General features: G+C 30.4%; 1 protein-coding gene across 2 annotated transcripts in view; it reads right to left on the bottom strand.

The window, feature by feature from the left end:
• Positions 1-14,666, bottom strand: part of LOC118201974 (calpain-5-like) — a 155,829-nt gene that overhangs the window by 75,965 nt on the left and 65,198 nt on the right. For both annotated transcript variants that reach the window (XM_035374123.2, XM_085809711.1), the window contains exon 7: positions 7,002-7,201. In XM_035374123.2, the coding sequence (XP_035230014.1) occupies positions 7,002-7,201 (200 nt within the window). The remainder of the gene's footprint in view (positions 1-7,001; positions 7,202-14,666) is intronic.

The raw sequence follows: 14,666 nt of genomic DNA, 5'->3' as shown, positions 1-14,666 counted from the left end.
AGAATAAAAATGGAATGCAAAATATAAAATATTTATCAGTAAAACTTTAATAACTTATGGAAATTACTCATTAACTGAAGTCAACTAAGTCATTTTAGAAACATTTATATATATATATATATACATATAATAATTTATTTACTAAAGTAATATTGAGTATATTATCTCCTAAGAGTATATAAACTTTCAATAAAACTGCTAAAACAGAAGCAATAACTTTTATAGCATAAAAATATAATGTCCTAGAAAGACGGGAAAATATATATAAATACATTTTAATATAGTATAACACAACAAAATCTATTGCAATGAAACAAGTATTGTGTTACCTGGTAAATACTCATACCAACATAAAACAGTAAAAAATTTTGAATACCGTAAACACAGCTTTATTTGATGACTTTCCCCCTATCTCTCTGGCTGATGGGAAAATTCTCTTCTTAAATAACTCTTAAGATTTATTTGTTAAAAAGTTAAGATATTCTTTGAATAGCCTCCAATGAATTCCAGGACATTCAGAGAATTTTGAGGTGATCTAAACAGGTGAAAATAGGATGAGGCAAAGTTAGGTGAATATGGAAGGGAACTAAAAAATCCCAACTATATGTCAGCAAGTCTCGGTTCTCTAATAAAATCCTAATTGACGAAAGCACATGACAAAATCCCACATAGATCACCCAACTGCAATAATTGCCCATGCAAAAAATTACCCCACATGAATGAAAGCACACATTGATAAATGCTCACGTTGATTAAAAGAAAAAATAATAATATAAGCCCATGCTGATAAAAGCACACATGAATAAAAAGACACATGATTTTTATAAATATAAAATGTATTTATGATTGTAATTATATTAAAAGGAGTATTTGAGTCTGATTTTTAGCATCTCAAAAGTATGTTTATATATTTTATAACTATTTTATTTATATATTTTACTAAGAAGAGAGCAAGCTTTTCTGCTTTTAAATTCAATGGTTAGCTAATATGTTTCCACAATAAATCTGAAAATTTTATTTCTTTGTTTATTATTTTTTATTTTCTTCACTTGTTTTTCTGCATGTTAAAACAAAAAATACCATTGTGAAGCTACTCAAAGGATATTTTTATTGTTATATAATTAAAGACTAATTGCACTTATGTCTCCACATTAAAAACAGGGAAGATGTTATTTAATCAAAGAACTATCTTCATAGTTAATAGAACAGTTTTTAACTCTCTTAATTCTTTAACTACAGTGTAAAACAAAATCTTCAAGACTTAAATATGCCAAATAAAAGCTCACTAATTTACTTTATTATTATTACTTTGAAATTAAATTAGGTTATATTAAAAAAATGCATGAAAGAAATAAATTCTCTGCATTAACAAAATTTCCTTTTGTTTTAAAGAGAAATTCTTTTTTTATCTCTTATATTTGTATTCATTTCTCAATGTGACATTGTAGAGACAAGCTATAAGCTTGTGTGAAAATATAAATTTGCCTGGGGATGTCCAGCCCATGGTTCTTGAAATTTATTTTTGAATTACTGTGCCTAAATACAGACTTTCCAAAAAACTTGGTTTCCTGCAGCTAAATATGTTTACAGTTGAGCTAATTTTTTCCAGTTCACACATCAATGTTAATGACTGTTCTGGTTCCATTGGAAATTGAAGACTAAAAATATTTACCACCTTTACTCCCATATCACATAAATGGCTGACTGTAGGAAATAAGTTGAGAATTTTAGCTTTTGAAGCCACCACTGGATTTCATCTTTCTACTATTTCCACCTGCTTTCTATATAATTTGAGGTAAGTGATTATACATTCTTTCAAATAAATTTACTCATTTAGAATATACATTAAATTATTTGGTCAAGTATCAGAAAAATGAAAAACTAAAATACCTTTACTGAAATAGCTGCTTTTTAAATAATGCAATGAAAAGAGGCAAAATTCTCAGCATTAATATAAACCTCAATGGAAAAATATGTTTCTATTTAAGAGTTGAAATTGTGAAATGATTTTGATACTCCTTATAAATGAAAATAATTAACATTAAAAAAGCTTTCAAGCAGTTCAACATTGCAACAATTCAAAAAAAAAAAAAAAAAAAAAAAAAAAAAAGAAGAAGAAGTAAACAATGTCTTCAAATTTGATTAGTATTACCTAACACAAATAATATGTAAATGACAAATTTAAGTAGGAATTTCTAATTTATAACAACTACTCAAGCAGTAATATGTATATTATTCTTTGAAGTATACAAAATCACAATTTTAATATTCCTCAGTTACTTTTGTGGATAATAGTTTGCTCTGACCTTCAAGTGTTGCTAAAGAGTGCTGACAATTCAGTATTACATGCAGTCTGAAATTACAGTAAATGTAACAGACTCAGAAGTTTAGTCTAAATACATACTACCATTTATATATATATATATATATATATAATTTTAAGCTCTACCAGTGGTTGTCTGAATAATGGTACTTTGACTTGCATTTGAGACCAGGCAAATTGACTGGCTGCATGGTTGGTTTTTATGAATTTCTCCTTGTTTAACATGAATGACCCAGTTTTCCTTAGAATATCCCCCAAAGACAGACAGCCCTCATAAGCTTTGCCCAAATTCAAATAACCTAACCTAATCTTTACAATCTTAATCATAATTACACTTACATCTTTCTCCTGGTATACCTTTAAAAAAAATTTCGACTTTTAGCATAATATACATTTATTGTTACTCTATCAGTTTATATGAGTAGCTACTAATTTTAATAATTTAAAAAATTTAAACAATGTAATGAACATTCATAATTCTAACTCATATTACGCTTTTCACTATATACGAAATTTACACAAATCTCATAGTAACTTTTCGAGAAACTGAAACCACGTATTTAGCTGAACAGTATGCTTGGAACATTGCTTTCTACATCAAATTTTCAAAGATATGGAGGATATATGTAATTTGAAAAGAATTTAATGTATCAAAAAATAGCCAAGGTCAAAAAGAAATTCCTACAAATCCAAAAATAGTTTAATATCCTAAAAAATTGCTGAGAAAATTTGAAACTTATACAGTTGTCATAAAATTAGAATAAAAATTAAATGTATTCTTTTAAAAAAAAAAAAAAGGAAATCTTCTTTAGGAAATTTACTGTAAATTTAAAAAGTAAGGCTTAACATAACATTTGCTGTCTTAGCATATAAATTATCATCGTGAAATTACTAGATCTGCTTATTAATAGTAAATGAAGATGAGAGCAAGAATAGCTTTCATGATGGGTCATTTCTAAAGCAATATTCTTTAATTTCAGCCAAGCACTTAACCGGAAAGCAGAAAAGCTTGTTTTGGACTTAATAAAGACATAAATAAAATAGTGATAAGATATAGAAACATACATAATTTTGACACCAAAAATATGACTCTTAATACTCCATTTATTATAATTACAATCATAAATACACTTTTTATTGACAAAAACCATGTGTCCTTTTATTCATGCGGGCTTTTATTGCTATTTGCTTATATCAATGTGAGTATGTGTCACAGTATGTGTGAGTATGTGTTACATGGGCAATTATCACAATGGGATTATTTTTGTGGGCTTTTGACACATGCACTTTCATCCAGTGGGCTTTTAGTTCAGAAACGAAACTTTATTGCTGCTACTAATCCTAAAATCCTAACTACTAATCCTCTAAAATTTTATCCTCAAAAGTACTGCTTTATATTACATTAATTTACAGAATAAATTATTTTTATAATTTTAGAAATAATTTATTCTGAATAAATTATTTTTAAAATTTTTAGAAATAATTTATTGTGTTCCTTGATTAAATAGCAAGTCTCACATTTTTTAATACTGAAAACTCACATAATTATTCTTAAAAATAGCTATTCAGGGAATTCACAATGATATTTTTCTTTTTCACACATATACACAAAATAAATGAAAACGAAAATAATAAGTAAATAACATTTTCAGATTACTATCAAAATATAACAGCCAAGCACTTAACCGGAAAGCAGAAAAGCTTGTTTTGGACTTAATAAAGACATAAATAAAATAGTGATAAGATATAGAAACATACATAATTTTGACACCAAAAATATGACTCTAATACTCCATTTATTATAATTACAATCATAAATACACTTTTTATTGACAAAAACCATGTGTCCTTTTATTCATGCGGGCTTTTATTGCTATTTGCTTATATCAATGTGAGTATGTGTCACAGTATGTGTGAGTATGTGTTACATGGGCAATTATCACAATGGGATTATTTTTGTGGGCTTTTGACACATGCACTTTCATCCAGTGGGCTTTTATCTGGTCACCATAAGTCTCTAGTGAACATTCATAGAAACATGGAGCCTAGTACTATAATGATGGAACAGTACCTTGGTGTCTGGACAATTCTGAATGCTTTACATCATTTTCTGCTTGTCATCTGTGATTAGTATTTCTTTAAACTGGTGGTTCGATTGGACGGCAATAGTCTACAATAAATTATTCCTTCACAGTCCACCACTGGAAGTCAACACAGGAGGTCTGTCTGACTTACTTCATCATCTTTTTCTCTTAACATTATTGTACATAATTTTTTCCTCCAATAATGAGCCATTTCAACACCGAAGCTTTATCGTGTTGTTTCAGAGTAGAATAGCATACTGAAATTACAGTAAGTACTTCTACTCAATTTCAAAGCATGAGGTACCTATATGTCATAACAATTTACACATCCAAACTTCTTAACAAAAATCATGCACTGAGCTTTTCAGAATATTTAAAATGTCTGCAAGGTCTTGAATTGTATAAGAGGGATTTTCAGCATTAGTTTCATTTAGCAGCTCCTCGTTTACAGAGGAAGGATGTTCAGAGCAGACATGATTTTTAAGTTATTTCCCTGCTTAAAATTCTGAAACCATCTTTGAATTGTGCTATCAGAAACAGCAGTTTTTTCATACACTGTAAAAACTGTATAAACTATTTCATTACCACATTTTTTTTTTTTTTTGAAATAAAAGAGTACAATGTAACAAAACTGAACTTCTTAATTATCCATTTCTGCAATGCACTGAAATTTTAAAAAATGTTAAAACACATGCAAGAATAACACAATATAAACAGTAATGCCTGCTTTGTTTTTACAGCAAATCAATCTCACACCATATGAGCAGTAACAAAGAAAATTAGAAAAAATGCCTTTTGATTTGTAAAAAATCATAAACTTTTCAGAAGCCCCAAGATTTCATTTTGCTCCAATAAAATATACATTACATTTATCATATACCTTTAATACTTCAAGTCAGTATTTATTTAGCTTCTAATATACAGCACCAAACACTCAAAAAGTTCACTTGATAATTTTAAATTCTTCAGTATATACACCTAAGTATTTAGGTGTATATCGATATTATTATTAGTAGTTTTAAGATTAATGCTCAGGAATAGATTCACAAGACACAAGTAATACATAATTTTGGAAGTAAAAATATTTTAGTTTCATATACACAACAGCAGAAGATAAAAGTACCGACTTACTGTTGTCTTGAATTCTAAGTGCAATAAATGCACTTTAACTTTCTCTACATCCTTAATTTCATAATTTTGCAAAATATTTCTTCATTTAGCAAAACAAATTTAAGTAACAAAAAATACACACAGAGCAAGCGAGCACATTTCCTGACTAGAATGGATGATTTCATAGGATAATAACCATTTAGGGATGTTCAGCTCTTAGAAAAGGGAAGACATGACGTACCACAGCACTGCACTTCTTTACTAAATTCTTAAAATTTAATCAGTAGCTGAGTTACCAAAAGACTTTCCAAATCTAGCCAATTTTAAGCTCTCATAGCATAACACCAAAAACTTTTTAATGCATCCTATGCTGAGAACCACTGCTGTCTAGAATAACAATAACTGACTTTCCTCACTTTAAATAAGGTGTATCGACATTTTCAAACCATTTGGCTGGTTTTCTGTATAAGGATTAGTCAGTAATTCTAACTGCAAAACTGTATTTAGAATTACCTATTTACCTCAGTCATAGTGGCGCTTGATCTAGGAAGCATAACCTTTTCTATACTGCAGATATTTGAATTTGGCACTGAAGTCTAAATCAGTTGACATACAGGGTGACTGATAAGTTGGTTAACCCAAAATTTTAAAACTTTTCTTTTTATCACAAGCACATACTATGTGATAAACTCACAATTCTATATTTATCCTCAGAAATGACTTTGAGATACTTAACATTTAAAAATATTCTACAGCTTTATCAAAAAGATTCATTGTTGGTGTTTAAATACCAAGCCAGCAATATCATAAATGTGTTTCTTAAGTCTTCATTATGCAGTTTCACAATTTCACCTCCCATCATTTTGTGTGAATTTGTTTTCTTCAGCCCAACATACATGCTGCATAATTTTTCTTAATTCTTTCAACTCCTGGTAACGACTTTTTGAATTTTGGGTTAGGCGCCTTTTCGGTCACCCTGCAAAAATATTTGTACCTAATCAAACACAATATTTTGTGTAAACTTGCAGCATTACAAAATATCAAATTTTCAACAAATGTCCACAATTTTAGTCATCAACTATATGATACTTTAATTATTTTGAAAATTTCAAATTGTTAAATATTGTTGCTTACTTTTATTACACAACAATAAAGCAAATGAATAGGAGGTTTATGAAATTAAAAAATGTTAAAACAGTTTAAAATGTGAACAAATTAATGCCACAAAATAAAGAAAATTCATAATGAATAACCTAAATTTAAAAACATTAAAAATAACTCACAAAATAAATAAAATATCAAACTATAATGTTATAAGTATACATAACGCTATAAGATACAACCCTGTGATAAATTACAGAGCTCTTCATTGTGAACATACAACTTTACTATAGACTAAACGAATTAATATTTCACTTTTATAGACTCAATACCTGGAATTAACTCATTCTTTTTGTTTCATGTATGATAAATATTATAGTTACCCATCACTGAATGGTCCTGTCCATTCCTTCTGTCCCCATGGGTTTCTCATACGCACCATGTATATTTTTTCCTTTTCTGCAAACAATGACATTAAGCCTGTTTCACCAATATACACTTTTTTAACAGCAGTGATTCCATATGCATGCCCTTTAACTAAACCAACTTCAGTTCTAGCTTCCATTTCTTCTTGAGATGCAGCCTAAAAATACACATACAAATTATGAATAAAAAAATGCATTTTTTATGTTTCCTATTTACTGCAATTTGGTAATGAACATCACACAGGTAAAATAAAATGAAAAAAATCCCCCCTTTTGCACATAGCTAGATGAAATGTATTTCAAAATGACAAAAATAACATCAAAAATCTTATCCAAACTTCACAAAGATTTCTGTAAAATTAACTTTGGAAGTATTTACTGAGAAAAAAATTCTCTGCTGCACAAGTGAATTTTAGCTGACTATATAGACTCGGAAACTGGCAAAATTCATGTTCATATATTATTTGCCCACGGCAATAAAGCTTATTATAAATCCTTACATAATGCTATTCTTATGTTTTTATAATTCAGAAAAATTTTCATCCTGGAGGTCTAGAATACTCTTGATTTCTCAGATAAGCAGATTTTCTTTTTTATTCCATAAACAGTTGCTGTTTCTGACGTATATTAGCCACACAATGCCTTTTTCAACAATTTCAACTTTAGCAATGTTGAGATTTAAAAGCTGAACAGGAACACAATCAAAAAAAAAAAAAAAAAATGGAACAGTTCACTGGTGAGGCAGTTCTTTATCTCCCATTCTACTCAGCCAGTTGACAAAATTCAACTTCCATTTTTCATGTCTCACAAGTGCAACCTAAGATATATATTGGATAAATATGTAGCTTAAGTTGAACATACATCTTTCCTCTATCATTTAATAGCATGTTTAAAACATGCTTATTAAATGAGAGAGAAATAAAGCACCGCCTAAACTTCTTTAGGTCAACAGAATCAAGTATTTATTCTGCCCTACCTAGTGAATTGATATTACATTTTATGCGGTGCTAATATTCTAAATTATATAATTCTCAAGATTTTTAGAATCAGTATATGATGCATTAAGGAGCATGTTTTTTTAAAATTATCTGTAATAATATGAGGAAAACTAGCTATTTGAAACCTTCTTTGTAAAAGCATAAATATAAAATTTATATTTCATATGCTTTTATTAAAAGATGATATATGATCAAAACTATCAAAACCTTAAACTTAGTTTATATTGTTAAATACTTACTTAGTTTACTTAAGACACAATAACACGCCGAATAAATACTAATTCAGAAGTCAAACAACAAAAACACAGAAACACAGAAGTCTTCTGTTGCTCAACATTGTTGGTCCGAAAATCACACTTTCAATTTTTCTGCTGCCAAAATTATTCAAAAAACATCTTCCATTGGAGAACTGGATTTTCTAGAGGCATTTCACATTCATAAAAATCTTTCTGTTCTAGTTAACGATCCTCATTCCAATCCAACTTTGCCTTCGGCCTTTAAAGAAATTATGTTTTAGTTCTGGTTTCGCCAACAGATGGCGCCACTTGCTTATTCTTGTCCAGGCTTTCTTATCTTATCTAAACATTATTTCCTATCTTGTTCATTTGCGGTTTTGCAGCTGAAGATGATGGTTCGGTAAAACCATCGAAACTAGTCCTGTGAAAATTTTGTAAATTAACACTGATTTTGTTGTTTGACTTCTGAATTAGTACTTAGTTTACTTGTTAAATACTTAGTTTAGTTATACTGTTAAATGCTTAGTTTAGTTTGTTAAATACTTAGTTATATGCATTATGGTATAGGTGAATAGTGCATAAGATTTTCATATTTATGGGGGAAAAAGTGAAGAATAAATCCAAATACAGTTAAGTTTTAATACCCCAAATTTGAAGGAATGCACCTCTCAAAAAATAAATAACAAAAATTCAGCTTTGAATCAGTATCAGTTATGAATACTATACTTTGTTATTTACTTTGATTTACCTTCGAATTTCTAGTTCTGACAATCATATCCTCAAATTTCAAGTAACTGAAATTCAAGTAACTAAGTTTTAGTACATATTCACACTATAACTGTTAAGTAATCAGGGTGTATTTAAAAAAATAGAAGCGTTGCAGAATTTTACAGTACAGCAAGTAATTCAAGAGAAGGCTTGTACAGGCTTGTTTTTGGCATGGCTCTTAAAAGTAGAATATTATACACCTTTCACCTCTGCCATGTCAAAAAAAAAACTTTAATTCAAAAGGACACTTTAATTTTTGGAAAGCGAAAATAATCACAAGGAGACAAATCTGGAGAACATGCAAATACAATTTCCAGGACAGAACAGCTCTGCAAAGTGGAATGACCAGTGGGAAAATGCATTATTAAGCAGCAGAACGGTTTCCAAATAAATAACACAAATTAAAAATCATCTGCTTAATTCTTGGCTTAGTCACCCAAACATTTAATACAGATATTGCATGGTTTTGTCACCAATAATAGCATTGTTTCGACATCTTGGTTTAAATTCCAACACCACCAGCTGAATATGATAATAGCAAATGTACCTGAACATTCATTTGTGCTAGGACTTCATAGTTTAAAAACTAATGCATTAGCAAAACTCTACTGTTTAAGTAAGAGAATATTATATAGCTGAAAAATCTGCAAATCAGATAATAAATTAAAATTTAACAAGCTGGCTTTTAGAAGCAGTTGCACCAGTGGTACAGTGGTTTAAAACTGCTAAATACTGGTAGTCTGTCTTGGAGTCCAAGGCAGGCAAAAGAGTTGGCTGCATGGGATTCACCATTTTCGCCATATGAAATGTGAATACAAGCCACTTTTCCTCAGAAACGTCTTTGAAGGAATGCCTCTCCCTAAGCAGATAGCCTCCCTGTGCTTTGCCATGTACCTAACCAACCTAATTTATGTGTGATTTCTAAATATAGATATCCAAAGAAAAAAAAAAAAAAAAAAAAACAGAAACTCACCAAACAAATGCATAATCATCCAATCAGAAGGAATATAATTAATAGAGTGCTTGTTGAGTTGCCAATACCTCTCTCTGAAGTTAGATTGTCATTCATTAGTTAAACGCAACTAATTTCTACTTTTGGGCACAGTTGATAAAAAGACTAAAGAGCAGGCATTAAAATTTGATTGATATAAAACTAACAATATATTTAGAGAGAAAGACAATTTTTTAAATGTTTTACAAGAATTTTAATGCATAGTAAAAGAGAAAATGTAACAGAAATAATAATGTGAAATTAAATGTAATAATATTGCAATGTTGTGTTATTTTCTGACACCAGTTGTTAGGTTATTTTCTAACTTCACAGTTGTTACATTATTTTCTGGTTCGTGTGGATTTGGAGTGAATAGCGATGACACTCGATGAAGTATCGAAACACACTTTATTTACCAATATTAATCAGAACAGCTCCAAAACACTTTTACAGTCGTCGAAGATCTACTACACACTCACTAGAACAATCAGCAACACAGCCTTCAGGCTGTCAGGCTATCACGGTGAAGACAGCTTCACTGCAAAGCACCAGAGTACAGCTCCCGACTCTGCTCGGTCGTTCTTGGAACTCCAAGTACTCTCGAGACTCTCCACGCTACAACTCGCGATGCACTCGACGACACACTGAGCACGACTCCCGACTTTTCTGTTCAGTAGTTCCCGGAGCTCAACACGCTCTCTCGATGATGCACTAACCGTGATACACTAAGAGACTCTTCGATGCACTTGACGACCAACTTGGCGCTAGATTTCGAGACACTCGCTCAATGACTGACTATCAGCTCGCTAGACGAGGCACGCACTGACTGCGGGCCAGCAAGGTTTATATAGCTTTCGGCTTGTGTTCGAGAACATTCTGGGCTAAACTGGTAAGAATTCATTCCAGATGGTTCTCCATCCGTCCATGGTATATCGCCAATTTTGTCACCAAATGGGCGATTTCACATCAAATGTGGCAACCCTGCCTTCCCTTGCCATTTTATGGCAACCCTAAACTTGCTTTGCAGGGAAGCTACCTTACCGCGCCTTGACATTTCGTAATCATTTATTATATTACTAACGTATTAGAATTTAGATCTTGACAAATCACAATCTAACTTGTAGTATGTTCATCATCGCAAAAAAATATTCTACTTTGAATAAAACGATCTCACGATAATATTAGTGGCCCTTTCAAATGTAAATAACAGCCTGTTTAAGAAATTTACTATGCAGTTAATGCCGCATTATATTCTTCGGACATAACACATCTTCAGTACAATTTTTACTTCTTGTCTTTGATAGAAGATAAATATCTTTCATTCTAGCAAATTTTGCAGCTGTTAAACATTTCTTTAGCAAAAGAGAGCAACTTTTATTTATAATATCTTTGGAATATTGTTTGACTTACTGATAAGTATTTAATACACATGCACAATTTTGAAATCTGCAAATAAATTTCATTGCATATAAAATTAAGCAAAATAGCAGATGGCAAATATAAAAATTTAGTCTTATGAAAGTAAAAATTCTTTAAGCTTTTGATTAATATTCACTATAAATTTTAAAATAACTTTTCATATATTAATAAATGCTGAGAAGAAAGACAATTAATAAAAATGAGAATAAAGAAATTCCATATCGATATTCCCGAGTCACAGTTTATTTGGAAATTTGAGGTCAAAATTACTGTTGCAATTCCCAGAAGACTTTAACAAAGTGTGTAAATTACATTTGGCATTATTATTGCATACTTGCCAACCTATGACACACAAAAATCAGGAGATTTTTTTAAGAAATCGGGAGATTTTTCACAATGTTAAAAAGACTTATTAAATAAGGAAAATATAGTTTTTAATAATGAATTAACTTTAAATAGTAACTAATTCTTATGCAATCAACACAAAAATACCTTACACATAAAAAACATTTTTATTACTTGCATCGTTTAAGAAAACAAAACAAAACAAGAAAAAAAACCTTTAATCAGTTTTTGTACAAATGGTATAAATAGTGGCGGATTTTGCTTTCTTTAAGAAAGAAACTTCATAATTTTGTTCATAGCAATTGCCACGTAGGCCTGCTTTTACTAATAAAAGTTTTCTAATGTGTCATCACTAATATTAGATCTAAATTTAGTCCTCGTTTTCGCAACAACACTGAAAATCCTCTCACACTCTGCATTACTATGGGGAATTGTCAAGATGGCCAACATAATTCTAGACAGTTCTCTATATTTTAAAATTCCATCAGCATCTTTCAGTTTTCCAATTAAACTCCACTGGGTGTCAATCCTAGCTGATTTTATAACTTCATCCAAGTTTTCTAATTGTAAACTGCTATTATGCAGCTGTTGGACCTGTTTCAATTATTCCTCCTTTTTAGAACTCCTTTCAAGATTATAATAAATATCAACAATGTGTTCATCCACATTCATTGGTAAAGAAGCTACTCCTTTTTCAGCTGCTAAATTTAAGAGGTGACAGGTGCACCTCATAATCTGCAAATCTGAATTTTTCTTTCTGAAGATGCCTGCAACACCAGTCTTCAAGCCTACCAATACCGGTGCATTATCGGCACCTAGTGCTAAGCAATTATCCAGAGGGACTGCATTTTCTTTTAAAGTTTTAATAATTAGCTGTGCTATATTAAAGCCTGTCAAATGTCCTTCCAAAATGGGGACAGAAAGTAAACTGCACTCAATTTCTGAAGACTCTGGATTAAAAAAAGAAACAACAATTGGATACAGTTTTGAATCTGTATTATTGCTTCCATCCGTAGAGAGGCAGAACGAAGCTGTTTTAATGCGATCAATAACTGAAGATTTATTTTTCAAATCCATTTCTTTAACAATTGCACCTCTTTTGGTTCTTGCACTTAAGTATTTCTTAGTGATTTCACTATCAGGAAACATTTTTCTAAATAAAGCTGCAGCATGATCCGATGCATTCAGTGGCAGGTTGTGCTCCAGTAAAAAGGCAGAGAACAGACATTCTGCATTAATAACTTTTTGGTTTTTTGTTTCTGAAAAAAAATTCAATTTTTCGTTTTTTTTTTTTTTTTTTTTTTTTTCCAAAACAGCTCATGTTGCCCTTGTGTTTTTGTGTACGCACATGTTTGAGACCATCCGCCCTTCCACCCTGCGAAATCGAAAAATCGCAACGACAGGCGGTACACATCGCAAATTTATTACATTTCCTTGAGGAAATAATGGAAGGAAAGTCAACTGCGTACGATTTTTGAAACGTAAACAAGTATTTCACCTTTCTCGCAGACATAACAAAAGATGATAATTTCTAAAACTATTTCCCAAAAGCATGCGTACTCACACAACTCGGGACAAAATGACCCAAATAACTAAAGAACATCCAAATAACAGCTTGTTTTGTCCTCATTGGCTAATATATGCCAGATGACACGCAGTTGAGCACGATGCCCATTGTGGAACTGGAGAAGGACGTTTCTGGATATGTATATGCTCTCACTCACAAAGCAGAAGTTATCTAATTCGCAAGGTTTTGTTTTAGATATAATCTAGAGAAAATTCATTTGCTTCGGACGTCCAAAATCACTTTTTTTGTTCATATAACAAAGTATTAAGCCAAGTTTCATAAAAATCGTGACAAAATTTTAAGAATAAGAAAAAGTCAGGAGAAATATATTGTAAATCGGGTTTGCGGGAGAGCGGTCGAAAATCGGGAGTCTCCCGCCTAAATCGGGAGAGTTGGCAAGTCTGTTATTGTTTACAACAAAAATGCTAAATTTCAGAACACACCAATATATAAATTCATGTGTATTAATTTCGAATAAAAACTCTAATTTTTTGCGGGTATGCCCAGAAATACATCTATTTTTACATATGGTAAAAATTTTTTAAACTACAATTCAAAACCTTTCTCAAAAGTTTATAAAAATTATTTTAAAATACAATTTTTTTAAATACATCAGAAATAATCTATGAATCACACTTAGAGTAAACATAAATTTTGAACTATGAAAGAAGAAATTAAGTAAATTTAACAGTCGATATAATTAAACATATGCAAAATTCAATTAACATTGTGGAGTTCAAATTTCAACTGCTAATTTAAAAAAAAATAACTGCTGCTGGATACTTTGATATAATTTGATGAATAGAAACAAAATATAGAAAAAAAATTGGCATGTCATTTCAGAGGATTCCTTTTGTGTCAAAATAGTCATGTTAGAACAAAGTTATATACTATAAATCTAATATCTAAGCTGTGCTTACGAGACATGAAAAACTCAAGTTGAACATCAATTGCTTGAACAGAACAAAAGATATAGAATTGTCTCCAACTTTTCTTTTTTGAGTCATGTACATAATGTTTTAAAAATAAATTGAAATTAAAATCTTAATCTGTAGCTTAAGGTTTTATATGCAGACATATTTTACAATGCAAAAATTCAAGAATAAGAAAGTCTGGCAGTTTTCTCCAAAGCAAGATTAGTTATTCTGAAATGATTTGAGATCACATCTTGCAGATAGAGGCTAGTTAGGAAATAAGAGGGATGCAGATAATTAACTGCAATGGAAGGGATAACATAATATCAAAATTAAGAAGTTAAACAATGTACCCAATCATGTTAAATTAAGCAACTACAGAATG

This window comes from Stegodyphus dumicola, chromosome X2 (genome assembly GCF_044657685.1).
Source record: "Stegodyphus dumicola isolate Sdum_Otavi_A_Nest chromosome X2, ASM4465768v1".
Classification (NCBI taxonomy): domain Eukaryota; kingdom Metazoa; phylum Arthropoda; class Arachnida; order Araneae; family Eresidae; genus Stegodyphus; species Stegodyphus dumicola.
Note: the sequence above shows the minus strand (reverse complement) of the source record. Positions and strands in the feature narration are given on the sequence as shown.